Consider the following 25,516-nt stretch of genomic DNA (forward strand, 5'->3'; position numbering starts at 1 on the left):
AGGACCTATAACACACACCTCGCTGCTTCCAGCCACAGCATCTTTGAGAATAAATATTCAAAACTAACTTCAGATTTTGCACCGATGTGCTTTCAGATGAAAATTTTATACAGCTAGGCTTCCCGGTATGTATTTTCCCATCTTAAAATCTTGTCCACGCATAAAATGTGTAACACTTAAAGGAGTTTTTCTAACCTGTAACAGCTCAGTGTAGGATCTTCCACAGATCACCTGCATGGTGAATCCTTAGAGTCCCTGCCTAAGAATTGTGGAGAGAAACATGCCAGCTGTGTTAGTGCATGAACAAAAATAAATGGAGAACAGGCTTTTTGGCTATTTATTAACAACATACTACATACTGTAAGTGTTTACCTTTGGAAATATTTTGCTCTGCCCCCCCAAAAAATTAAATACATCTTTAAAAAATCACTTTTGGAAGTAGAATTGCTTGACTCAGAAAAGTATGAATCGCCATACCCAGACTCACTTGTGTCAGCATTTGTTACTCTTGTTATCTCTGTATAATTAGTGTGTGTTTACTCCATGGTATGTTCTTTTATTCCTTTTTTTTTTTTTTTAACTTTGATTTCCAGTTGACTCTTTGTACTCCGACCATATGTCTCACTGCAGCAGGCTTTTGATCAGCTCCTCTTGGTGGTGTCAGCAGAAAGGGCTTGAGTGGCCAGGCTAATTGAAACGTCTTTCATGCTGCTACTGAGTAACTTGGAGATGCCACTTTGGGGTTCCTCCTCCTCCAGTCGTTTATCCATTTCGTCTGTCTGTTATAAGTTTGTGATGGCGTGCTTATCTCTGTGTGTCTGCAGTGGCTGGCACTGTGCAATCAATCTGAACTGGGACTGTCGGATGCCACTTAAAAAAAAGTAAAAGAATATTTACAGTGATAGATGTCTTCTCTAATAACTGGCTTTTTTTTTTTCATTCTGCAATAGCAAAACTGTTGAATAACTTTTGTCTCTTCAACGGCAGTGAGAAATAGAAGTTGATTCGGGAATCAGAACCTCCTCGTGCATAGTAGCTGTACGGAGCAGAGCAGGCAAACGTGTGCGGCACTGGGGAGTTGCTTTGGCTGGGAAATGGTGTTGGAGCTTTCCTCAGCATCACAAAGAGGTCTGGCTTTGCAGCTTGTTTCTCAAAATTGGCTAAACCCCAGCTCTGTGTCAAGCTCTTGGAGGAAAGTATATTTATCTTGTTTACAGTCTGTTCTTTTCCTTGGTTCTTTACATTTAAACATGTTAAGCTTCCTTTTGTTTGTACATTGCAGTGCAGTCTGCTCTGGCACGGTGGCCCCAGCTGTACATTGCTGCTGAGCTGTAGCAATTTATGGCTGATGTTGATATGTTGGACTCCAGTAAGATATCCCAGCACCCCGTATTAGGCCCTTGTGAGCATGACAAAATCATAAACGACATACTTCATAGCATGCCTCATTGAAATAAATCTCCTCTTCCACCCTGAATACGAGCAAAGAAATGTGTACATCATAAAAATCATTTTTCTGTCAAGTGTAGTGAGCAATTCTTGATGCTGCCCCCCTTTCCTATGGTTACTTGTATTTACAAACTCGCCCTTTGTTGCTCTGGAAAGGGGAGGCTTGGTGGACGTATCTCACAGTAAGGAGGCAAAAGACCAGAATATCAGTTTTCTTAGCAAGTCTAGCAGTATGTTCACCACATTTATCAGCTTCACAAAACCACCTGAATGTCCATACTATACTATAAAAATGCAACTTTTCTTGTGACCACAAGGACTATGAAAAAACTTCAAAATATTCAGACAAGTTGCAATAATTTTAATCTGGGAATTTATTTATAAATTTGATATTGTGTTTCTACCTAAATCAGTAAAATGAGATTGTAGATATATGGAGTAAATTAACTAAAGTGGTTGCATGCTTTTGAATATGTTGCTCTTCTTTGTCCTTTTCTTCGAAGCATTTACAATGTGCATAACTTGTTGACTTAAAATATTTTTTTTTCGTATTCTCTGTAGGTGTGTACTCACAGAGGAATGCTGTGTCAGATATGGAAAAGCAGAGAGTTTAATGTAAGACTTTACAAATCCAGGGTGATATATTATGAATACAGTTGAGATTATCAGCTGACATAACTTTCAGTAAGGCCAGACAGGTCACTTCATCAGAAAACTTGGCCTGTTACACTCCATTACATAACTAATAACTCAGGTTACCTATTTTGGTGCTTCATTTTGGCAAAAAACAACGACAAGCCCCAACCTTGATAGTGTACAGTCACCCTCAAAACTCAGATTTAACTGTCAGGAGGCACCAAAAGTACTTGTGTTTCCTGGCCAAACTGTGGAGCAACGTGAAGCACACACGTGTTCCCTGGGACTGAACAGCCTTTTGCTTGCCTGCTGCTTGGAGGAGCGCCAAGAGGCGCCTGCACGTGCCAGATACTTGGCATTTTGATTGCTTTTGGCTTTCACGGGGGTCGCAGACCAACCTGTGACGGTGACAGCCCTGTGCTGGCTGCTGGTAGAAAAACTCGCTTTGCTCCTGTTACAACTTCAACCCAGCAACTTCAGCAGCTTATGCTAAACAGTGATAAGTCTGCTCAGTTGCTCAGAGGTCTCACCTTCTTCATTTAGGCTTTGTCCTGGTAGGAAGATGGGTTTCATCTTTTGGCCAGATGCAATCTGCTTGTCTTTTAGTAAAAACTCAGAAGGAAAATATTCAGCATGATAATTGCTGTAATTAACAGTAAGTGAAGCATAGAAGATGTTTTGCTGAATGTGTTTTCAAAAAGAAGCTTGGTTTAGGGTGTTGGGTGATAGGTAATGAAGTATGAGACCATACGGGCAATTCTTGTCTTTGCTGACCCCTGATTTATAGCCCCTTTTTTCTCTCTTGGTCCCTTCATTCTTTTCCATAGCCTAACTCATCTTAGATAAGAGAATAAGAAGAGGGTGTGAGAGAAGATTTCCGTGCTTATATTGTCTCAGGTAAAAGGGTGTGCTTTTCTCCTGTAGCAAGGGCTGAAGGAACACCATGCAGCTGTAAAAAGTTTGTGTCTCAATTATATAGGAATTTGGTGAAAAGATACAAGATGTGTGTCTGTCCAGAGGTCCTTCACAATCAAGAAAGGCTCACTGAATTAGTAAGAGACCGCTAAGGTTTAGTCTTGGAAGGGGTGTGCGTGAATGCACTTCTTTTTTTGTGTGTGTGTGCATGTTTCTGTGTCTGAAGACAACATCTCTTGTTTTTTACACCAGAACAATACTGACGAGCTTGAAGGAAATGTCACCTAAGTTGAGCATCAAAATACCAGATAAATTTAATTACATCCCTGTTCTCTTACATTATGATTTAATTGTCCAAAATCTGCCCCCCTCATTGTCTTTTAATGCTGTCAGCTGGCATTGACTCCATTCTTTGGCATACACTGGAGTAAGAACAACATTGTGTACTTCTTTATTGTTGCTTCCTTGCTGTCTTGCTTTCATTGTATGCTTCTGCTCTATTCAGTTATTCTCAGCTCAAAATCCCACTGAATTCTTGTCTTTTGCCTCTGAAAAGATAATGTTCTCCCTTTTGTGAACTGTTTGTGTTTTGAATGCTCATTAAGAATTACATCAGCTGCTACATGGCCTAAGCATTGTTCTGTGCTAATTTCTTTCTTTTTTTTTTTTTCCTTTTTAAAATTTTTGTCTTGGCTGCCACTGCTTCTTAGGGAAGTTGCAGAGTGATTGTTTCTGGAGCTTTGCTGGGAGGGAGCTCTGCACATGGCTTGTGGAGTGACTCTTTGGGGTTCCTCTCTTCCATTTTAGCGGCATCTGCTGAGAGTATCAAGGTACCTGTTGCTATTCTGAGGCTTGGAGGTGCAGAAAGAGTTAAGTGCAGTTCCTTTCACTGCTTCCTTCCTATAATAAGCTGGAGGACTTCCCACACAGAGTATAAATATGGTTTGCCTGTTTTCCTTTGCCAGACGGGGAGCTACATCTGTGGTGTCTCTGAGCAGATTTGGACTTTCTCTGTTTTGATCCATAGACCTCTTTAAATGTTTTATTTCCTATTGTTTTATTTCCTATTCACGGACATCAGTATCACTAGTTGGTCATACATGGTCATGCACAACTAGGCCATGCTTATCAAGGATTTCAGGATGCATCTTGAGTCATAGTAAATCTGGATAGTTCTTCTGGAGTTAGCAGAGGTAAAACAGCTCACCATTTGGTGTTCTCTGTGGACTTCACGGTCAAGTATAATAAAATTTGGCAATGTTTTCAAAGTCTTGTATCCATATTGTGTTATATTCTTTCTTTCTTTAGCTTTAGGTGTAAAAAGGCTGGCTTTAAGGACTTAGTAATAAAAAAGGGAACTTTGTCTGTTCCCTAAGCCAAGATTTTCTTACTAATTTGTGAATAAAATGTGCTCCCAGATGAGGAGTCTTGACAATTCTGGAAGAGCAATCTTTGAGGAACGTCCGCTTTCCTGCTTCACTCTTCAAGATCATAAAGCCTTTTTTTTTTTTTTTTTTTCCTCTGTCTTCCTAAGTGATGGAAGAACTCAGGGACTTTATTTTTAGGCAGAAATCTCCTCCTCACTTTGCAAGTCCACCTAGCCTTCCAGCCATCCGACTCCACGGCTGTCACAACAAACTTCCTTTCAGATGCTGTTAAGTGCATGAGACGTGGCTGTGCAGCATGTGAGTTTGTTACCCTGGGGCTTCTCAGTCTGTTCTAATGTTATCAAAACTACCGTGTGCTTTCAAGGTTTCCTACATTCCTTGGAGGAAAATCAAATGGTACACGGTTGGGAAACTGATAGATACTTCACAGATTTAGCAGGTTTTACAGATTTTCTAGAGGGAAACTAAGTGGTTAATAGCCTCGATTTAATGTTTTCTTTCCTCCTTTCCCATAATCACGATTCTTGTGAACTCTCTGTATCCTTTTGTCTGTATTTTCAACTGGGATTTGGGGAAAACTATGCCCCAGTGGAGCAGAAGCATTGCTCTAGCTTTGTTTATCCTTTTATCTGTTCCCTCTGCCCCTCTTTCAGTTATCTGGTTGCTGGAGATGGAGTTCTCAGCTGAGATATTTATTTTTTTATCCTTTTTGTGCTTTTCTATCTGTTACGTTTAAGTAATTTGTATTACAATGATGATAATGGAGGTAAGGTAGGTAGTCTGTTTACAGATCAGTTGCGCTAAAGCTCTTTTATATAAGAAGAAAACCACAAAAGATGAAGATTCCAATGATCCTGCCCCTTAACATCAAAGACAGCAGTTTGCTGTGGACAAATGGATCAGTCAATAGGTGGGAGCATCTTTAAAGTAGCTACTTAGCTTCTGGTAAATGCATCTGTTACGCTGTCTGCACAAAGAAGGAAACATTATGCTGTACATTTTATTCTCTCATACTACTCATTGGAGCTGTAAAACACTTAATTCCTGCCTTTTATTTCTTTTTTACTTCTCTAACCTTTCCCCCCTGATATTTCAGTCCTTTCAGCTTGTGTTTATGGGCTCATCTCATGCTCTGAATCACAGATTTAGGCTGAAAGAGCCTTGAACTCATGTACTCCAAACCCACCGACTTAAGCAAGGTCAGCCTATACTTTTTCAGCTTCCTGTCGAGGATCTTATGGGAGACTGTGACAAAAGCCTTACTGATGTCAAGATAATCTGCTGCTCCTCTCTCATCTACCAGGCCAGTCATTTTGTCCCAGAATCGGGACAATTAAGCATGGTTTCCCCTTGGTGAGGTTCTGATGACTATTCCCAGTCACCTTCTTGTCCTTCATCTGTTTGGAAATGGTTTCCAGGAGGATCTGCTCCCCTCACCTTGCCAGGGATCGACTGGCCTGTGCTTGGCCACATCTTATTTCTTGGAGGTAGGGCTGACAAGACCTTTCAAAGACAGCTGAGGGTGGCCTTGCAGTGACATCTGCCAGCTCTCAGCACCGGGGGTGCAGCCCATCAGGCCCTATGGATTTACAGATGTCCAAGTTGTTTTAAGTGCTCACTAAGTGGGTCCTCCTCCACTGAGGGTAAATCTTCCTTGCTCTGGGCTTTCTCACTGAAAGGCTTCCCAACTTTTTCTCATTGTCTTTTGCTTTTTTCCCCTATTTTTTTGATTAGGATTTTGCAGAGAGAATTCTCTCTGTACTCAGACTATATTCAGAACAAATCTGCATATGGGTTCCAGGTACTGCCATGTCTGGATGCCAACTATCCATTCCACCTGAAGCTAAAAGAAATGAAACCTTTTTACCTTTCATCAACCTGCAGTGCCTAATAAGCGAACGACTCTCAGTTCTGCTCAAAATGGCAGCAAGAGCAGTGGTGGCTCCCAGTTTTGCTTCACATGCCAGCAATCTGAAGTCCATCTCAAGGAGTGAAAGGTGGGAGCTGTAGGTTTCACGCCTTCTTGAGAGCTTCACTTTTTAGCAGACCCTAACAAAACTGTGGGCATGGCTGGAACGGGACCCTTGTGTTTCCTTGCCATGCTTGCAGGGTTTGCAAGGTCAGGGAAATAAAGTAGAGGAAGCTTAACAGGAACACTCTGTTGAGCATCCTTGCCTGCTGGAAGGGAAAGGGGAATCCCAGATGCTTAACCCTACTTTAGAAAATGCTTGTTTTGCACTAAAGACCCACGGAATGCGTTGCATTAATAGGACTGCAAGAAAGGACAGTACTTCCTGAAAATGTTTCCTTCCTATCTCACTTTACTTTAAAGTTTTACTGAAGACATTCAATCAATGATTAAATGCATCAAAAAATTGAGCCTGTCCTAATAGATTATTTATTTATTTATATGTTGAGTTTGGCTGGCATGGTGATGTTCGTTTGCTAGTGAAATGTACAAAAAACAGTGCTCTTTTCCCAGCTGACTCGCAGGGGTGACAAACTTGATGCTGCAGAGACCGAGACGACAAGATGAGCTGTTCTCTCTCCGAATTAGCAGTGGAGCGATTCCTATATTGCTGTCCAAGAGGAGAATTCCTGGAAGAAGAGCGGCTCTTAAATGCAGCTCCTTTGGGGCAGCCTTTGGAGTGAGGATGCTGCTGGTTTTGAACGAGGCCGGGAAGAGCAAAGGAAACGTTTCTTAGTTAAGGAGAATGTGATAACCATGTTTTCATTTCTCCATTGAAAAAAAAAAAAGTGCATGAAGTTGGTAGCTCGGGGCTCTTTGAGGTTTTAAATGCCAATTAAAAAATCCCCCAGTGATCTCCATTTAACAGCTTAAGTTTATCAGCATTGTCTAGTAGATTTTCAGACCCTTAAACAAACAAAAGCCCAAATTTAAAATTTTTGAAACTAATTCTACAAAATTGTTGTCTTACTCTACTCAGCAAGGTTTTGTCTTTCGGCAAAAATCAGATTATCTTGCTTATTTCTTTGTGGATGATGAGTCTGGCAAAAATCAGGGAAGGAGCATGGTCACCCTGAGAAAATTACTGATGTCTCTTGCAGAGGATGTCTGCGAGCATGTAATTAACTGGTCCAAAGGGAAGGAGCATGGGGAAAGTACAGAGCTTAGCAATAAAAATACACCAATGCTCTCTCTGTGTAGTGTGACCACAAATAGGCAGTAACTCAGACTGTCACAGGCTTTTTACAGTTCTCTGTCAGTGTCCTGAGATAGCCCCGGAGCCTTCTGCTCCTGCTGGTGTAAGACTTTTGCCCTGTCTTCTCACAGTGAGGGAGGAGATCTGTGCTTTATTGTTCATGGGTAAGATTGCAGGTGACTTCAGAGAACCACAAGATGGTTTGGGTTGGAAGGGACCTTAAAGATCATCTAATTCCACCCCCCTGCCATGGGCAGGGACACCTCTCACCAGCCCAGGTTGCCCAAAGCCCCATCCAGCCTGGCCTTGAGCACCTCCAGGGATGGGGCCTCCACAGCTTCTCTGGGCAGCCTGTGCCAGGGCCTCACCACCCTCGTAATTTTTGTTCCTTTAGGAAAACAGCACTTCACCATGAAGAATCTTTTCCTGCCTTCATCTCAAGTTTAGGAGACATTTGACTAGTTCAGGAGAATAGCTTAATACTCTTATATTGCTCTTACTATTATTGTAACTTGTTTTTTGTGAAAAGTTCCATAAAGGCCTATGAAAGGCCTGGTGGCTTCAAAAGTCTTGTGTACATTTGTATTTTATTTTATTTTGCTTCCGTCGATTTCCAGGATTCCAATGAATCCTGGAAGTGTGGTTTAATCTTTTTCTTCTTTCTGTGTTTTAATTCTACAGACTTGTCGTATTGTGCCAGCTGGTAGTTAAGATGGTACCTTATGAATTTATACTTGGTGGGTCTGCCCTGTTTCTTGGGGTGCAGGTGCAGAGCTATCATCCTGTCAGGGTCATGGAGATGATCTAGTTCACTGCGATGGATACCAACTCTTTGGGTTTGGTGGACTTGATGGCCTCCAAGAGTCTTTCACAGTGTCACCATCCCGCAGTTGTGTGGTACTTCCCTCACTTTCCAGACGTTATGCTTTAAAGTTACATGTGGTTTATCATAGCAGTATGTAGGGACTGCTACCAACTGGACTCTTCACTGTGGTTGATAGCTCAGGTTCTCCTAGCATGTTCTGTCACTGTGAAGGTGAAGCTTCTTCAGAAGAACAAGGAGAATACAAAAAATGAGAAAAAAATCGGAAGTGGAAACTGTACAAACTACCAAACTTACATCTGCGTTTCCTAGATTCTTGTTTATCTCATAACTTTTCTGGAAAGAGGGGAAGACAAAGGAGTAGCTCCTAAAACTTAGACCAAGACAAAGATTTCTAGGTGGAAATGTAAATACACTGAAACTAAGAGAGGATGGGAGGAAATGGGACACGACATGTATTAGCTGCGATGTCAGAATTCATTGTATGTTGAGGTCATTTCATTGTTTCAAAGGCTTCTTTTTATTCATTTATTTATAGCAAACGCTGGAAAATGGCCCAGAATAAACTTCTTGAGCAACCCAGTTCAGCTATTTGTGTTTCATTTTAACAACCATAGGCAGAGAGGTAGTTTCTTAGCTTAGATCATTCAGAGCAGAGCTTGCAGAGGCTCTGGGCACAATTGTGGTGTGCTCTCCCTGGGGCACGAAGCTGGTGTGCTCATTTCTGCTCTCTCAAGCAGTGGCTTGGCCGCTGGCTTGTCTGTGGCTTTTGGTAGTGGGAGCTGATTCAAGAATATCTTGCAATCGGTGTTTTGCGGGGGTCAAACGGGACAAACGCTCTGCTCCTTTCTGATGTTTTGATTTACAAAGTTATTTGTGAAATTTGCCTGCTCTGTGAAACGGCTGGGAAGCGATGCTCTCCCTTAAAGCTCCCACTGCGTGGACTGCTCTGGAAATAAAGACCAGTTTTCTTGGTACAACGTGTGACAATATCCTATGTGGATATAATATGTGCAAATACATGGATATATGCTTACACGCTCACAGCCTGCACCCTGCTTTTGTACTGGATGCCTGCAACATCAAGAACCACAACCACAAGTTGAGTATATTAGCATAAGTCCTCGGGTCAGTGTTTATAAAACGAAGGGTATAACTCTCCAGAAATACTAACTGAATGCAAATAGGAAAGAAAATCTTCTCTGCCTACTCGTAGTTGTCACTTCCCTGGCTGTCACCAGTCACTATTTTTTAAGTTTCTTGGTAGCTGCAGGGATAGGACTGATTGAAGGGCCTTATTTCTTAGGGTTTGGTTTTAGGTGTTTAGTGTTAAAGACTAACGTTTAACGTGCAGATTTCAGCCTGATGTAAATTCAAAGGAAAATGAGACAATTGCATTTCCTTGTGTGTATATCAGTAAAGACCTTTATGGTTTGGGTTTGGATGGACATGCTTTGAGTGTTGTAAAAGAGCTTTGCAGCTACTCCAGCTGATCCAGAGGCTTCTTTCTCAGTTCAGTTACTACAGATGAAGTGCAGATAAACCATCTTATTTTTAGAGGATTGAAAATTAAAAAAAAAAAAAAAAATCTTAAAAATGAAAACTTTTAATGATAAAATGGATACACTATAAAGTTAACACAGCTTACTTTTGGTATTCAGCACGGAATCAATGCCTCTGGCTTTGCACCTCTCTACAGTGCTGCTGGCATCAGTCCTGAAGAGATACACCAGCTAATAAGAAATTTTATTTCTCTCATAATTATTTCTGCACTGGAGAAGTGAATACTTTCTTCAGGGGGAGCACTGGGCCTAAATTCCTTTGACGTCTTTCTAGAACAAGAGAAAGTGCTTTCCTGAGTGTGACGATAGAGATTAAGAAGGCGTTTTATTCATGAATGGTTTAAGGAATGGTTTTGTCCAGATGTTTTGTGCGAAGACATCCAGTTCAGCACTTCTGGCAAATCCTGCTTCCAGCAGAAGGGACTCACAGGGCTCCTGTCAGATGGAAGCAGTGCTGGGTTTTTATTCAGGGGAGGCTATGATTATTTAAAGAGATGCTGCATTCCACAGGCATTTCTGAAGACCACAACAAAGGTTGTGTCCAGTTGTCTAAGTATCTTTCTCATTTGCTTTCAATAATTGTGTTCTCTATTCGATTCTGCTTTCCTGCCAGTTCTGATCAAAGCGTTTTCATGATAAACCGATTTCTTTTCATTTTGCTTTGTCTGCCAATCCAAGTAACAAGAAAAGAATATTGCTGATAACTGTGTGATTTTTTTTGTGTGTGTGCGTGTGTTTTTTAATATTCTTTTTCTCTCTTCCAACAGGCCATCTGCGGAAAAGAAAAGAGGGGAAAAAAAATGAAATACCTATCCTTAATATTTTTCATGAGTTTATTACCACAATATGCTGGCAAGTCTCTGCGCGGAGATGGCAGTCACCCAAGAACATTTGAAGATATTAAAAATGAGATAGCCGGCTATTCTGATACTGCTAAAGCTATTATTGATCTTGCTGTTCACGGGAAAGCACAGAACAGATCCTACGAAAGGTTAGCAGTTTTTGCTGATACCGTAGGACCTCGACTCAGCGGCTCGAAAAATCTAGATGCAGCTATCCAGTATATGTTCAGTGCCCTGCAGAAAGACGGGCTGGAAAATGTGCACCTGGAGCCCGTGAAAGTGCCTCACTGGGAAAGAGGGGAAGAGTTTGCCGTGATGCTGGAACCGAGGAACCACAGCATCGCTGTTCTGGGACTTGGGAGCAGTGTTGCCACTCCTCCAGAAGGTGATGTTTCATTTGGAATTAAGTATCGCTTGCTTTTTAACACCAAACTGCATCATACCCCTAACAAACTGAAGTGTTCTTCCAGCTATAATAGATCTGTAAGACAAGACGCTGATTTTCTGGGATTTTGATGTCTGACATGGTTGTGAATGATGCAGTTTGGTTGTGTTCGGTTTGGCTGAACTGTAAAATTCCAGCTGATTCCTGAACCCTCCATTAGATCTATAACCTGTAATGCTGCTGAGCCTTGCTCACAAACACTCTGCTCCTCTGCTGAGGAGGGTGGGCAGTTCGTTTTGTGATCTGGGCTTCTCTGGCCCTTCTTTTTCTTTTTGGCCAGAGAAAGTCCCTCTCTCCGTGGGGTGCTGAGCTGACGAGTGATTTCTGCTTTTCTTGCCACGCTCTGCCCTGCCAAGCTCAGCACTCAGCTCTGGCAGCAAACAAGACAGCAGGAAGAGGAGGAGAATCTCATGCTGAGCTTGGGAAGTGCGAGCCCCTTGCTAAGTGTGGCGATCGGAATCTGTTTGTCCTTTCCTTCCCCACACCTCCTCCCTCTTTTTTTCCATTCTCTGTCGTATGGAGACATCTTTGGCACCTGCTGCAGAAAGTACAAAAGGCAACCTGCTGCCTTTTAGTAGATCACACATGGCGTGTTACTTGAGGAACAAGAATGATCTTTAGGGCTCAGCAAAACTCAGGTGTTTTGAGCCCCAAAATCTTACCTTGCTTGCTAACGAACCAATTTGTAAGGTTCTCTTTTTGTGCATATCAGTGAGGGGCCTGCTCAGGATTGCTGCATAGAGGCTGGATGGCAACCTTCTCCTGTGACTGCTCTGCATAAATAATAATAGTCTTATTCCCAGGTGGCTTCAATAGCATTCGTGTTCCTTTACGAGAAAATAAATTTAGTTTAGGACATAGAAGGTAACATCATGCTCATATTTTGTTAGAAACTGTAAGTTTTTCTGATAGTGAGCTTTCTGTCTGAGATGAAACAAATCATGTATAGAAGCTGTTTGGTTTAGAAAAAATGTATAGCCCTTCAAAATAAAGCAAATGAAACCAGAGAAGTTTAAGATATATTTGGAATAAATTTTACTTGCTCTGAGAAGCTCCTCCTTTAAGTTTTGTCAGAGGTATTTCTGCAGGTTGAGGTAAATGTGCCTAAAATGCAAACCAACTAAAACATTTAACAGTATCTGCCTATCCCACGATATGTCTAAGGCTTGGTGCTTTGACAGGAGAGTGTTTACAGCACAGGTTGAATCTACAGCTTATTTTGCATCCGTTCCACTCCTATTCTAAGCTTCCTAAAAGGGAAGCTGAAATTAAAATGGTGTTCTGGTGTTGTGCAAGTGGTGGATCATTCCTCATGCCTGATGGAATCACCTTGCCTGAATTACTTCCCTTTTACATACCGTCTACCTTTCTGTTTGTGGCTGTTGAGATTTCTTCTGGTCTCATCCTGCTCTGGCCGAGCTGTGACAGGTTTTGGTGCAGGAGGAGGGCACGCAAGGTTGCCAGTCCCCAGTGAGCTCTTGGCTCTCACTCCTCCTGCCGAGCTGGACGGAAAGGCCCGGGCAGAGACCCGGGATGTGTGCTGCTCAGAAGGCTCCTACAGCTCACACTCATACCAAACACAGACTACAATCTGTGTGCTTTGACTTCTAAAGTGGCCACTTCATCGCTTCTGAGGAATTTGTTCCCAGGTCCATGCCTTCTGCTCTGACCAGCGGTTGTCACCCTGCCCTGTTCCTGAGAAAAAGGGCTAGGCGGCTGCTCTGACTTGCATTATGAAATATTTGAACCATTTCCCTCAGTCAGGGAATATCATCAGCGCTGGTTTCTCTTGTTTTAGCCAAGAAGCTGTGGGAATGTGAGTCACCCTGTAATCAAAATAATGCAACTCGATACAAGATGTTTAACACGGCCTGTCCTGGCTTTGCGCTGCTGTTGCTGCACAGGATCCGAGCGCGGAGATGCGCTGCTGCAGGGCCGAGCTGTGCCAGAGGGATGCTGAAAAGGCTGAGGGTTAGCTGTCAGATCTGGCCATTGGTGCCCAGGGGAGCAGGCACCCATCAGAGCTGCACCCAGAGCGGACTCTACAGGTAATCCCAGAGGTGTTTGTTATTAGCTCGGTGGTGGTCGTGCTTTTTTAACCACATTACTCCAACTGAGATGTGTTTCAGACCCCTCAGTTTACAAAGCACTGCCTGTGGAGCCTTGGCAGATCCCTTCCGTGACACTACTGATCCCTGCTGGCACCCAGAGGACAGCACTGGCCGGACTTTGTGTCCTTCAGGATCCGAGGATGGGGTTAAAACAAGGCGAGGGACCCAGTGGCAGGCAGAGGAGACCATTTCTTGCTTTCTCAACCTCTCAGCCATGCCCTAAATTCCTCCCTTCCCATTACGTGCCACCAGTCTTGAAAGCTGATGAGCTAAGATAATGGGAAGCATTGGCAGATGTTTTAAAAGCTGCTTCTCCCTGGTTGTGATGAGTGCTTCATGCTGGACTCTGCGGCCCCACTGTGCCCGCAGAGCTCTGCTCCTACTGCTAGCAGTCTGAAGGGCTCTTTATTAAAATGGCAGTAGCGTAACAGTGGTTAGAAACCTGGCTTTGGATGCTGGAAATTCAGGGTTTATTTTATTTTCTCTTCTATGGAAACTCAAGCCCATCTTTCCTCACAGTGACCCAATGGCCAGAGCACACGCTGTCTGCTCACTTTCCATTTCGGCGTACGCTGTGAGCATGTGGAAAAAAAAATCCTTGATACTTTGGGGCAGAAACAGGATGCCCTTAATAGTAGCAGTATTTTAGCCTTGGAGCCTGAGCCAGGGTTGACTCTGGGATACACGGAGTGTCTCGATTCCTGCAGGTTTTTTTATCTAACCCATCCCTGTGAGGTTGAAAACCTTATGGGACATGGACAGAGCGTTGCCACTTTCTTGGATTTGCCTGGATTTGACCACTTTGGTCCAGATAGGAGTTTGGCACACATCTGGTTGGCTAGCTCAAGGTTGGAACAGTTCTGATGATGTACAGGAGGCTTTTTGGTACCTTGTGATCATGTGGATAAAATCCACATTGCCATATTTTCTTCTTCAGCACTGGGCGACATGCCAGGATGACAAGTTTTGAGATTCGGTCTGATTTATAGAGCAAAAAGGGCAGGGCAGAAAATATCAGAATTTTTATTTAAGAGGAAAAACCATGTTCTCTGTAGTGCATCCCAAGATTTGAAGGTGTTGGGTCAGAGAGAAAGCTCTCTCTTAGTTTGATCTCATTACAAGGAGGGAGAAACTTTCATGGCTGTCGTAGCGACAGGGAGAAGAGAAACGTGAAATGCAGAGTGACCTGGATTTGCAGAAATCATCTGAGACTGAAAATGGTCACCGCCTCGAAGAAACGGATTCCTAGGTAACAAACAGGATTAAATGTTAGAAAGCACTCAGTTTAGGGGGCTGAGAAACTAGAGGTTTACCATATTTAGTCAAAGTCCTTCTGTCATTTCCAGTGTTTCAACACTGGCAAAACATACAGATATATATAGAGAGGCTGTGTTGATTTCTGGTAGTTCTGATTATATCCCCCAAATTCTGAGGAAAACAGATATAATTGTTGCTTTGAGTATCCCATAATTGAGGAAAACTAGTAGTTCAGCAGATGTTTGACCATAAAGTATCAAAGAATTCATATTTTCTGCATGTGTTCTAAAATGCACTTTATTTTTCCTGATGGATGTCTGCCTCTGACATTTCAGTTTAAAGAAATACTGACAAGGAGAATAAACCCCAGAATGCAGCCTGCCCTAAATGCCTCCCCTAGAAGGAACATCCTCTGGTTTCTATGTACTGTTTGTTGCAGCGAAACTGAAGTAACCCGAATATAAAAATGATGTATTGGCAGACTTTCTCCCAGTTTGTTTGTTAGAGTCGTGGGATTTTTTTGTTTAACTATCAACAACATTTGGTCCAGTCTTGCTCTTGCAGAAGGTGGTGGGAGTTTTGCCACTTACATAATAAGAATATAATTCCCTCCTGTTACTTATGAAATAGGGATGGTGATGTGTCACGGAGCTGTTGAAGGAGTGTGGTGTTGCCGTAGGCTCACAGTCTTTTTAAGCCAGGGATGCTGCTGAAAGAAGTGGTCTGGCCCCAGTCCTGTCTGATGTATTTTTCCCTCGTGATGACCCTCCTTTTTTGTTTCTCAGTGGTGATGTGGATTAGGGAATCCAGCTGGATGAACAAAAGGCCAAAAAAAGAGTTGATTTTAATGTGTAACAGAAGAATTAACCTTGAGATGCCAACATCTTAGGTGACCACTGACCTACTGGGAGAGGACATTCTTCTGGAGGAAGGGTGGAATCATAGACCTATTTAGGTTGGAAAAGACCTCTAGGATTATCAAGTCCACCCGTGAACCTACATGTAGCATGGTACCCACTTTGATGAGGGCTTCAGTGCCTACAAGCACAGGGTGGAAAGAGTCATAAAGAGGAGTGAACAGGGCAAGGCAAAGCTCTCCTTCTGCGTTCAGTGGCTCCCTGTTTTTCTGTGTGTAGGACTGAGATTTCATTTTGAGGCTGTGAGCCTAAATATTGGATGCCTGGATTGTTTTTTTTATTATTATTATTGCTTAGAGCAATGCTATTTGCAGAATGATAATTACACTGCTATTTTTCTTGGAATGTGAAAGATCATGTCCATTAAGGACCTTAGACGCTGTGGTGTTCGGTGGCCTGGCATCTGGGCTGAAAGCTATTCCAGTGGCATTTTAAAGATTTAGAGAGTGGGAGTACTCTGTGGTTTTGAGGTGAGCGTGCTGTCTGGGAAGGACGTGGCTTCCAGTCCCTGCTTTAATGAATATTCAAATGAACTGTATAGACCAGCAGCAGCAGAAAATTGGATTTTCAGGTCTTGACCCTTTGTAATGTGGCTGAATTTAGGGTGATTATCTGCAAGCTGGGACGCCCAGGCTGCCTTACACTAATGGTGTGTGATTTTCCGAGTGCAAGGGGAAGCGCATGCACAGCGGGGTGCTGCCACCTTCCCTCCCATGGGTTTTCTGTGCATTCAGAAAATCATGCACCAGGGGGTGAGGCATCCAGGAACAGGATCCAGACTCTCCACAGGTTGTGTGGCAAGGCTGTGTCCCATTTAGGGCTGCTCCTACTGTACAGCCCTCCCTGCATCTACTGCCCTGCTCGGCTGGCTTCCACGGCGTGGTGCTGGGGGTCGGATCCAGCCCCCTGGCTGCTGGGATTTACTGCTGCACAGTAAGCTACACGTTATTGGAACCAAACTGCTGTAATGAGATCCAGTACTTGCTGGAAATTGTAACTCATATTTGTCGAAAATGTAATTCTTATGTAGTGTTTATTTTTCTCCGGGTTCTTCTTCAAGAACTGAGTAGTATATTTAGTCTCTGTGCCGTGCATCAGAGCTGCATAGCCTCATATCCTTTTGGATAACTCTCCTATGTAATTTTAGTTTCATGAAGTAATTCTCTTTGCTGTTCCACAGAGTAGGTGAGGTCACATTTTCCAAAAGTATATTCAGATTTTACAAAATCTTTCTTGCTGATAAAAGCCCTCCTCTTCAGATTTGTTTTTGAGGGAGGAGAGAATGCAATGACGTGAATCTTTCATTTGCTTCACCTTGACACCAACCCTTAGGTTGATGAGTTCATTGTGAACACAGAATTTGGGTTAGTTTTTCTGAAAATCTTCTTGAGTTGTGTGAGACTTCTTGAGAAAGCTGAACTAATTCCTGGAGAAAGCTGACAAGCAACATGCCTTTAAGAATACATAAAAACGTGACAGGTACTGGCTCTCATTCATAGCTTACTATTACAGAATTGCACATGCAAGTTCATTCTCCGTTGGAAGCCATTCCACTGGAAAGCTTTTGGCTGAGGCCCCCTTGCTTAGTGATAACCTGCATAAACCTTTGCTTTTCTCAGGAGTCCAAGAAAACCTTCTCCTAGACATTTAATATGATGAGCATAACTACAATGGACTGCTGCAGAGTAGTTTTACTTTTGTTTTCTTTAGAAAATAGACCAAAGTCTAGGTCTTCATGACATCCAGACCACACTTTCTCAGTTTAGCTGCGAGGATGCTGTGAGAGACGGTGTCAAAGGCTTCACCGAAATCAAGATACACCACGTCCACTGCCTTTCCATCATCTATCCACCCGCTTATATCCTCATAAAAGGCTATCAGGTTGGTCAAGCAAGACTTCCCCTTGGTGAAGCCATGTTAACTGCCCCTTATGACCCTCTTATCCTTGATATGTCTAGAGACAATGCCAAGGAGAAGTTGTTCCATCACCTCACCAGGGATGGAGACTACCAGTCTGTAGTTTGATTACTGTTGTCCCTGACCCCTCTTGCAAGGTTTAATTCTAGGGAGGCCTTAGCTTTCCTAGTTGCCTCCCTACACCCTCTGACAACAGCCTTGTATTCCTCCCAAGCGGCCAGCCCCTTCTTCCATGATCTGTAGACTCTTCTCTTCCACTTGAGTTTGCCCAGCAGTTCCCTGTTTAACCATGCAGGTCTCCTGGCTCTCTTCCCTGACTTCATACCTGTTGGGATGCTCTGTTTGAGCTCAGAAGAAGCAGTCCTTGAACGCCAACCAGCTATCTTGGCCCCCTTTTCCTTCAAGTACCTTGTCCCATGGGATTTCCCCTAGCAAATGCTTGAAAAGTTGGCCCTACTGAAGGCCAGGGTTGCAATTCTGCTTGGTTGCCTGCTTGTTTTCACCATTAACACTTTTTCTGTACCTTAATTCTCAGAAACAGCGTGGTGCAATGCACTGTTTAATACAAGAAACGAGAGGAAAGCCACAGTACTGCCTGGATTCTTCATCTGCCTGGCCCAACCCAACAACATGTGTAGTATTTGATGTGGCAAGAACAACTAAACAGTCTTCAGCTTCATACAGTCAGCCAAGCCATGCTCATAATTCTGTCCTCTAGGCTTCAGGCCCTTTGCTTAGCTAATTCACCAAATGTTATCAATCTCCTGGACAGTGCAAGTTATAATCTCTGTATCTTGCCTAAGTAAACAGGCAGTTCAGCTCCCTCCTTACATGGATTTTCTGAACACTTCTGTTCAATAGCACGCAGCCAAGCGTGCTTGGTCAGGTACTGATAAGAGTAAGAAAGAACAGCATTGGACTTGGGAAGCAGAGCCACGAGGCACTGAATTGGTGGGAGATGCTAGAAGAGTTTGGTTAGTTTGGTTAAAGGCTCAGTAAGGTGAGGCGTTTCTCTTTTAAAAGCAATAATTGTCTGTCCTTTGGGAAAAACTGTTAGGCTTTTTCCGTCATTTCAGCCTTTGCACTGGGGGTCTTAGGGTGGTTTGTGTGTGTTCACGTATTTATTTAAAACAAACATTGTTCTTGTCACTCTAATAGATGAGGCTGAAATGGTATAAAATGGGACCAAAATGCAAATGAGAGATTGAATTAGTCAGGAGTTACACAAGAGTGAACTTCTGTTTTGTTATGGAAAGCACCGTAATTGATGCTTTATGTATAGCATGCTGCCATTTAAGTTAAACTTGCAGGGAGAACCTTTGTTCTGCTTTGTCAAAGGACAGCTTTATTTAGCTGCTTTGGGAACACTAAGAAGTAGAGAGATCCTGGGCTGGAGTTTGCAGCTCTGCACTCTCTTCCTTAGCTTTAGCTCCCATAAGGCTCCCTGCATGAATTCCTAATGCCTGCCTTCTAGAGAGGGCCATAAATGAACCGGTCCGTGACACTTCATAGGGATTATAGATAGTTACTAGCTGTCTGTGGCATTCTTTAAAAACCATCCAGAGTGGGTGTTTGTGCATGAATGCAGTAAAGCACTGCCAAGAACAGTTGCACTCCTTGCTTCCCTTGACGAACAGTCAGGAACGTGACGTCTGCCCCTCCAGCGTGTGCTGCACAACCCAACGGGAGCATTGGGGTGAGCAACTCATCTGCTATGAGAGCTGCTGTGAAACACGGATTGCAGCATCAGCCTACTGAGACCTTGGCTTTTCTTTCAGAAAATGAAATTTTGCAGCTACCTGGCTTTATTTCCAGTGGCACAGCTCCATACGCAGAATGATTCTGTCACTGGGATGCTGCTTAGGTAGGTGGTTGAACCCCTAGTTCATTAGTCAGCTGGAGCCTGAGGTTTGAACTGAGGTTTGAAGGTGAGTCTTCATTTGGCTTTCTGCACCTCGTTTTATAAAGCTAAGAATCTGAATAGTTACTCACTTAAAATTTTTCCACCTCTCACACTAGCTTAGCTCTGTAGCTAAAATCCATTGGCCTTTCTTGTCGCAGTAGATGTCTCATGCCCTCTTAGTGGTGCACTGGTAAGGAACCAGACTTCTTGTGTGAAACAGTTTCTTTAAGGTTTTGAAATACACTATAGTTTAATCTTAAAGAAGCCACGAGCCGGATACCCAGATGCCAGGAGAGGTGATCTTCCCATTTTTTTCTGACAGTTCTTTTCATGTATCGCAGCGCTAAATGCAAGCCTAAAAAATTCTGCAAATCTTACACCAAAAAAAAAAAGAAAAAAAAGAGGAATTTCAAGGAGGAACATTTTCTTTTGAAAACCTGATAGTTTGACTTCTTCAACAAATCCTCACTCGACCTTTGTTATTAGTTTAAGTTTTCGCTGACGTATTTTGTGACTTCTAGGTGAGATGTACAACACTAAAATTTCAGGCATCCACTCCTAGTTCTATATTTAGAAGAGAAGTCCTAGCCCACAATGTTCAGGAGTTTCGACTTATCTCTGTAATCGATCAATAAAATTGGATTTTAAGCATAGTGGTAATTTTAATGAATTACTTCTTGAATGGTGTGAAATGTAGCTCTTTAATTCACATTCTGAAAAGTTAGGAGCATTCTCTGGCTTGAGGAAAAGCTAGTTATGTGTAAATTCCTTTGTTGTGTGTTTTTTTTCCAAGCAGGATAACGTAGCAATTTAAAACTATTCCAGCTATTACAAACAACCAGCTGGGTGGGATCTAACCACGTGTGAAGAGTTTTCCATATGTACCTGCTGTGTTCCTGTACCGTAGCTGGGAAAGATAAGCTCCTGAGAAAATTCCCCAAAGGGGTTGCAGTAGAATCGTGATATTCTGCTGAATGAAATACAAAGATTTTTTTGATACATATAAGCATACTGAAACATTTTTTTTGAAACTGTAGAGCCTTAATTTCATTTCATTTATGGACTTAATCATTTTCGAAGTGTTTCAGCCTAAAACTATGTGCTTTCATTTGTCTGATGTTAAGCTAAGTTGTTTAGCAACATATCAAAACAATTCCATGAAAAGATTGCTATCTTTTTTATTAATCCCATAGGCAGCTTTTGCAAATGTTTTTGTACTATAAATGATTGCTGTGAGGCATTGAAGCACATTTAGAGAGCAGAATTCCCCCCGTGTATCCCTCTTGCCCTTCAAGATATGTTTTGACACCAACCTGATAGATAGCACTTAGAGCACGTGTGCTTGGTTCAGGGTGCTGTTACTATTTAGTACCAATCCCCAATGAAGCTTTTTATCTTGTCTTCCTTTTCCACTAAGATTTTGGTTCAGATTTCCTGTATTCTACACACCCCGTGTTTTTTAGGAGAGTTATAGGAAAGCGGCTTAAAACCACTGTGATACTTTCTTTCAGGAATTACAGCGGAAGTCATGGTGGTAGCCTCTTTTGATGAACTGCACAGAAGAGCTCAAGAGGCCAAGGGGAAGATTGTGGTCTACAACCAGCCTTTCGTCACTTACGGTGAAACTGTGCGGTACAGATCGCAGGGAGCTGTGGAAGCTGCGAAAGTCGGAGCAGTGGCATCCCTCATTCGATCCATTGCTTCTTTTTCTATCGATAGGTAAGCATTTTCCTCTTTCCTCCCTGTGGCTCACGTTTCAGCCTTTGGTTCACGTGTCATTTGTGGGCAGGCATTTTTGTGCTTTACAACTTAAACGTTGCCAGTTATGAGTGGGTGTTTGGTTTTGAAACTGTTGGCTGCACAGTGGTTCTTTTCCCCTGTGCTTTGTCATTCTTTCAAAATGTTTTCATTTTTTTGTTACTGATCCAAATTGTGTGATTTTTTTTTTTAAAGAACTTCCTGCATTCTCGAGGCTACCATAAATATTCTGAGATAACCACAATCAAATGTCTGTGGTGATAAGATCTATCAGACTGTGAGTGATATCTCTATATATATATATTTGGCTGGAATGGAGGTGCGCGGTTTTTACTGTATTGGTATTTTCCCAGCACTAGGCTGACTTGCAGTAGATGAAGCAGTAGGCTGACATTACTGAAACAGTTTTTAGTTCTCTGATTGGTAACAGAGTTATTTATTTTATCTGGTGATTATTTTCTGACTCTGAAAGCTTGTATTTACAATGCTCACCTTTGCTGAAAATCATGAACTGAGGCATAGAGAGAAAATGGAGAAGAGTCCAGGCATCAGCTACACAATTTTTTAACACAGCGTTTTTAAGCTGCGATGCATTTCTTCATGAGCTTAATTCTGTGGTGAGCTTTGCCTATGCTGTCCTGCTGGCTGAGAGGAGAAATCCCAGGGACTCAGATCATAGAGCTGGACTGAGGACCATGGATGAGCCAGAGCCATCTCCCTGCCATCCCTCCTGAAGGTGAGCTGCAGGCTGAGCTCCAGCCTCCACGACTGCAGGCAGGAGTGGCAGGGGCTTTCGCTGGTGTCAGGCACAAAGCTTGACTGCCTACCCTGAAGGGCTGTGGCAATAAAACCCTTCGGTAAGACAGCATAGAAGAGATGCGTGAAGTTTGGGAAAGGAAGAGCTGCTGTATTTTGTGATATTGATCTGTTTGGCATACGTGTGATCAGAGCAGTGCGGGTCATCTGTCCCCACACCCCCAGCTGCCCCTTAGGTCTTTACCCAAAGAGGAGTCCTTGGCTGCAGTGACCCTGACCCTGAATGTCATAAACTGGAACCGTGTCCTGTTTGGATAATGGCGTGTTTCTTTTTGATCTGTGCTCCTCGGTTTTCTTTCTACAAAAGTCTTGGGAAGGGGTGGTCTGGCTTTGGGTCTGGGTTCAGGCTGGGACTGGGACGTGGCTGGGATGGGCACTGGGAAACACGCTCGATTCCACCATTTGAGACAACGTAAGTGCTCACATGTCAGCAGTATCAGAAGTGTGCAAGCCTCACCGTTTGTAATGCTTCAGAAAGTTTGAGCAATGCAGTAATGCCAGCTGACTGAATTGGACATGTGCAGAGGGCAGCTCTGCTGCCAGAGTAGTTTTATAGCATTTTTATATGCTTCATGTTCCCCTGAAGGAACATATTAAAAATATATGCTCCATATACCCCTAAAGAAGCTGACTTTCTCAGAAATAAAGTATTTTGAATTCAGATATTACCCAAACTATATGAGTCTATTTCTTGGTGCTCCACAAATGTAGCAGTTTATGATATATTTTCTAATACTAACACTTTTCTAATAAATTTAATAATATCGAACCGAGACTAGAATATATTTCAAAACAGTTCTATGAAGGAAAAGTTATCTCTTGAAAATAGTCTTATTTGGTATCAAAGCCTATTGCAACCTATAATCTGTTGATTGTCTGAAAACCAGGAGATGATCTGAACGCTGTTCTTTCCAGTCCTTATTGCTGTTGCCCGGCAGAGGTGTCCATTTGGAAGTTACTCTTTGTATCTTCTGTTTGCCAGACTATTTCCGGGAGTGTATTTCAACAAGTAATGGAAAATTCAGAGCTGAGGAGCAGAGGTAGAGGCTGAAGGTAGTCAAGCCTGTTTATAAGGTCTGGGTACTGGCATTATGGTTATTTCAGAATTGAATGAAAAGAGAGGAGAAACAGATGCCAAATGCAAGTTTGTTTAGAAGGATCGAATCCTTAATCTAGGCTGGGAGCTGAGGTGTCATTCCCAAAAGCAAGTTTGAATTTAGATGCTGCCAGGAAACATTTTTTTCATGAAACCTACTTTCTGTCTTTTCTCCATTTACCTTCACTCAGGGTTTTCTGGGTGGGGAGAGGAACTGGTTAATCTCCTTTTTCCTATAAGATGGGAAATATTCAGGTCTGGTGCGTCACTTCTGCCCCTCTGTGATGCACAGATCTGTTTGTTGGGCTTCCACCAGGAAACAGGCATTGCTGTAGGCAAGATGGGTTCTCTTGTCTCCCGTGCCTCCTCCTGTGTTTTCTCCTCTTCACTGCGTGTCTCCTTGTCTGTCCTGCTGATGTGCTGTGCTGGCAGACTCTGCCTCTCCTCAATCAGTGTCAGAGGCTCTGCTTGTTCAAGTTGCTGTTGCCTTTTGGGTTGATTGATGGCAAATTCTGCATTGCTGGAGGGAACAGCGTGCTAGAAGGGTGAGAGATGAGAGGTAAAGAGCTGATAAAAGGCTTCTCAGTGTTGTGAAAGAAACTCTTGCATTCTTGCAGTTTGCCTACTGCAATTTTGTTGACCAGAGCCTTTACTTTGGGGAGCCTGTGTGCTCCATGCAGACCTATTTATGACTAGCTGATACATGGCAGTTCTCCAAAGCATCCTGGAAACATATTAGAAGAAAGTGTCCTCCTCTTGATACTGCTTTGTCCCTCTTCCCTCAGGTCAGCGAAAGGCAAAACTTCACAATCTTTAAAAAATTGATTTTATTTTTAATTTTTTTAAGATTGCAACCTGTATTGGACAGATCTTGTCACTTACTCTATTTGCAAGAAATGAAGTGGGCTGGAACAATGAAAACTACTTTACGGTGTGACTTCTAGGTGATCTTGCAATGCAAAAAAATATTGGCAGGTTAAAAACAGGTACATTCTAGTAGATTAACATCTTGGGCTTATTAGGGCAGGTTATTAAAATTTACTGACAAGACAGAATTGGTAAAATTCCAGTGTGAATTAAATCAGTGTTCTCTTGCTGGCAGCGAGCTGGCTGTTCCTTCTTCCAGAGATGGCAGGCAGCTGCCATGTTGTCAAGGGCAAAAACTGCATCCTGAAAGAAGCCTTTGAGCAGAGGTTATGTGGGCAGCTTATTTTTCTTCAGGGTATGGTAGCAGAGGTATGGAAGCTATGAAACTGGTAAGGGTCTCAGCCATCACTGAAGGAGGGCAAGGAGGAATGAACTCCAGTATACTCAGGAAAACTCCCTGCTGTGTTTCTGTTAGGGCTCATGCCAACTCATCGGTGATAGTGAAGGACTTGAAGGGTTTGTTGCAGAGTTTCCAGGAGTAGATTCATTTATTTCGGACTGAAATGGTAATTGAATAAGAAATAAAATTGCCAAGAGCATCTCTCTTGGCCTGTGCAGAGAGGACGATAGTTGCACGGTTTGTATTACCACATTGTCCAGCTGCTGTGCTTCCTTAGGAGAGATCCTGGAATTGTCCCCGTGTTGTTTTAGAGTCAAATAGTTCTCTCGATGCTTTATAGATACCATGTTATGAATGAGTTTTCCTACTTAAGAGAAAGTCATAATAATAGGCAGGTAATTTGCCTTGCCCTCCCTGCAGATGGTGTGTTTGTGACAGCCTTCTTCCAGTAAGAAATTCCAAGGTGGGGGCAATTTGGTGGTGAGAACACCGAAATCTGGATATTAGGAGTAAAGAGTGACAGAACTACTTTTAATGAACCTTCTTCATTACCACATGTTATTGTAATTAGTCAACATTATCTGTGGTTTTTGGCTTTTTGGAGAAACCAGGATGTTGACTTTTTTTGGCTTTAGAACTTGGCTGTACTGTGATTAATGGCCTTGTATTGCAAGTTAATGCATGTAGTACGTACATTTGCTGATGTGTACAATGACTGCATGGATTTCTCAGTTTGTAGCAGACATTCTTATGGCAAAAATACTCAATTTACAAAGTGTGGTGAAAAATGTGATTCTAATAAACGAGCCCTAAATCTGCTTTTTTGCTTCCTAGCTCTAAGTGTTTAGAACATCTTATAGGCAAGTGGTTGCCTTCTGCTGTTGAAATGGCCCAGTAATATTTATCTTGTGGTGAATGTACTCCCATCACACTGAGACTGTAACAAAATCTTTCTGTTCCTCAAGAACCACAGATTAGATAAAGTCATAACACTGTGTCTGGTAATAATAACCCTTCTAGAGGCACTAGAAAGAAGCAAAATTGAGTGTTTTTCAAGAACTCAGAAAGTTCCCAAACTTCTAAGACATAAATGCCAAGGGCTCAATTCCTATATATATTTCTTTTAAAGCTGCAGAACAGTCTCTCTTATAAATAAGAAATCCAATGGGCAAAAGGCCAGAATAGGCCATGTAGTCCTTTGACCTAGAGTGGGGGCTGCTAACAAGGACACAGAACTCAGTCAAGTTCTT

The 25,516-nt window shown here is 42.6% G+C and overlaps 1 protein-coding gene across 2 annotated transcripts in view; it reads left to right on the top strand.

The window, feature by feature from the left end:
- Window positions 1–2,044: 2,044 nt before the first annotated feature.
- The window catches only part of CPQ (carboxypeptidase Q), a 175,968-nt gene continuing 152,496 nt past the window's right edge, over window positions 2,045–25,516 (top strand). The window contains exons 1-3 of one of the 2 annotated variants that reach the window (XM_082752480.1): window positions 2,045–2,064; window positions 10,705–11,164; window positions 20,841–21,048. In XM_082752480.1, coding sequence (XP_082608606.1) covers window positions 10,738–11,164; window positions 20,841–21,048 — 635 coding nt within the window. In that variant the 5' untranslated portion in view covers window positions 2,045–2,064; window positions 10,705–10,737. Of the gene's footprint in view, window positions 2,065–10,704; window positions 11,165–20,840; window positions 21,049–25,516 lie in introns of those variants that run through there. The other variant, XM_082752481.1, reaches the window with a different exon arrangement.

Source organism: Aythya marila (assembly GCF_965140915.1).
Source record: "Aythya marila genome assembly, chromosome: 2".
NCBI classification, from domain to species: Eukaryota; Metazoa; Chordata; class Aves; order Anseriformes; family Anatidae; genus Aythya; species Aythya marila.